The sequence below is a fragment of the Lepidothrix coronata genome, unplaced genomic scaffold, assembly GCF_001604755.1.
Source record: "Lepidothrix coronata isolate B3197 unplaced genomic scaffold, Lepidothrix_coronata-1.0 Scaffold2633, whole genome shotgun sequence".
Classification (NCBI taxonomy): domain Eukaryota; kingdom Metazoa; phylum Chordata; class Aves; order Passeriformes; family Pipridae; genus Lepidothrix; species Lepidothrix coronata.
The window spans coordinates 1-2,274 of NW_016692813.1; the positions used below are offsets into that span (position 1 = coordinate 1).

Sequence of the window (2,274 nt, forward strand, 5' to 3'; positions counted from 1 at the left end):
CCACCTCGGGGTCCTCGTTCTCGGGGCCCCCCCGGGACCCCCCCGGGCGCCGCTCCCGCGCCCTCCGCACCAGCACCAGCCGGTCCCGGATGGATTTGGCCACGGCCTTGGAGTCGCTCTCGTGGAAGAACCCGGATCTCACCTGGGGGGGCATCGGGGGGGCCGGGTGAGGGGACCCCCAGAGCTGGCGGTGTTGGGGTCCCGTCCCAGGGGCCAACTGGAGGTTTCAGGGGGGAATTTGGGGACTCGTTGGCTTTGGGAGGGGCTCGAGGGGGGATTGAGGGAGCAACCATGGAGTTCATGGGTGAATTTTGGGGTGTCAGTGGCTTTGGGGGGCTCCAGCTGAGCTTGAGTCATCAACCTTTGGCTTCAGGGTAATTCTGGAGGTTCATTGACTTTGAGGAGAGTTTTGGGGGGGGTCCCCAGAGGGGTTTTGGATCACCCTCAAGGGTATTTGGGGTCCCCCCAAGGGGGTTTTGGGTCCCCCCTCACCATCTCCTGGGCCACCTCGTCGGGGTCGTCGGTGTCCAGGTCGAAGCTGAACTCGATGGCCTCGTTGTCCTTGTGCTTCCCCTTGAGCTTCTTGGGGTCCTCGACGCGGAGCCGCAGGGCCAGGGCGGGGTCGGGACCCCCGGGGTCCTCGGCCAGTTCCACCCTCAGCCCCGTGTCCTCGGCGAAGAACGAGTGTGCCAGGAGGTCCCGGATGGAGAGCCTGGGATTGGGGGGGGATCAGCCCTGGGGGGTCCCGGGGGGGGTCCCACCTCTCATCCTGGTTCTGCCGGACGCAGCCCCGGGGGGTCCCAGGGAGGAGGCTCAGCCCCGGGGGGTCCCCTGGGGGTCCCGGGGGTCCCACCTCTCGTCCCGGTTCTGCCGGATGCAGCCCTCGATGAGCTCCTTCACCTCGGGGTCCCGCACCTTGTGCAGACTCGCCGGCTTGATGCCCTGGGGGGGAGAAAGGGGGGGCTTGGGGGCTCAGGGAGGTTTGAGGGTCTCCAGGGGGTTGGGGGTCTCAGGGGGGCTTTGGGGGTCTCACACTGGTGACTTTGCCGTGGCACTCAGAGCAGGGGGACTGGGGAGGGTCAGGGTGGGTCTCAGGGAGGTTTGCGGGTGCTGGGGGGCTCAGGGGGGGTTCGGGGATCTCAGGGGTCTCACACTGGTGACTTTTCTGTAGATCTGGGCGGCGTTGTGGCACTCAGAGTAGGGGTACTCGGACGTGCCCATCTCCAACAGGCACATCCCGAAGGCGTAAACGTCCACGGACTCGTCGTAACGCTCCTCATACATCTCGGGGGCCATGAACTCAGGGGTCCCTGCGGCGGCAGGGGGGCGTCAGGACCCCTGGGCGGGTTCCAGGAGGTCCTGGGGATCCCAGGTGGTCATGACCCCTGAGGGTGGTCCCGGGGGTCCCCAGGGGGGTCTCAGGGTGGTCTTTGGTGGGTCCCAGGCACCTAGGACCCTGGGGGGGAGGCCTGGAGGGTCCCAGGGTGGTCCTGGGGGTCCCAGGATGTTCCCAGGGTGATCCTAGGGTGGTCCCAGTTGATCCCAGGGTGGTCCCAGGATGTTCCAAGATGTCTCAGAATGTTCCCATGGTGGTCCCTGGATGTCCCCATGGTGGTCCCAGGATGTCCCAGAATGTTCCCGTGGTGGTCCCAGGATATCCCCGGATGGTCCCAGGTGTCCCCACGCTGGTCCCCGGGGTCCCCGCGCTCACCAATGACACTCTTGGCGAAGGAGGTCCTCATGAGCGTGGCCAGCCCCAGGTCCCCGATCTTGACGGAGCCAGTGGGGCCGGTGATGAAGATGTTGTCACACTTGAGGTCGCGATGGATGATGGGGGGGGTCCTGGTGTGCAGGAACTGCAACCCCTTCAGGATCTGGCGGCACCAGCTCCGCAGCACCTTGGGCTTCATCACCTTGAACCTCTTCAGGTACCTGGGGGGGGCCGGGTGAGCCCCCTGTGACCCCCCAGGACCCCTGTGGCCCCCCGGCCCCCCTGGCCCTGCTCACGTCTTGAGGGTGCCCGAGGTCATGAGCTCGGTGACGAGGACGATGCACTTCTTGCCCCTCAGTGTCGACTCCCAGGAGTCGTAGAACCGGACAATGTTCGGGTGCTGGAGCCCCTTGAGCATCTCGGCCTCCTCCTTGAAGCGCTGCTGCTCCACCTTTGTCAGCTTCCGGTCCTGGGGGGAAGGCTGGTAGTGTCATCTTCATCATCGTCATCGTCACCATCATCGTTGTTATCATCATCACCGTTGTCATCATCGTCATCATCAT

The 2,274-nt window shown here is 65.3% G+C and overlaps 1 protein-coding gene across 1 annotated transcript; it reads right to left on the reverse strand.

Annotated features, from left to right (window-relative positions):
* Window positions 1-3: 3 nt before the first annotated feature.
* LOC108491911 (serine/threonine-protein kinase WNK3-like) lies at window positions 4-2,180 on the reverse strand (the record flags this gene model as incomplete). Its single annotated transcript, XM_017803706.1, has 6 exons — window positions 4-142; window positions 493-712; window positions 854-942; window positions 1,153-1,310; window positions 1,712-1,932; window positions 2,008-2,180. Coding segments are annotated over 6 exons (1,000 nt in total), but the record flags the coding sequence as incomplete, so codon positions are not given.
* Between the last annotated feature and the right edge of the window lie 94 nt (window positions 2,181-2,274).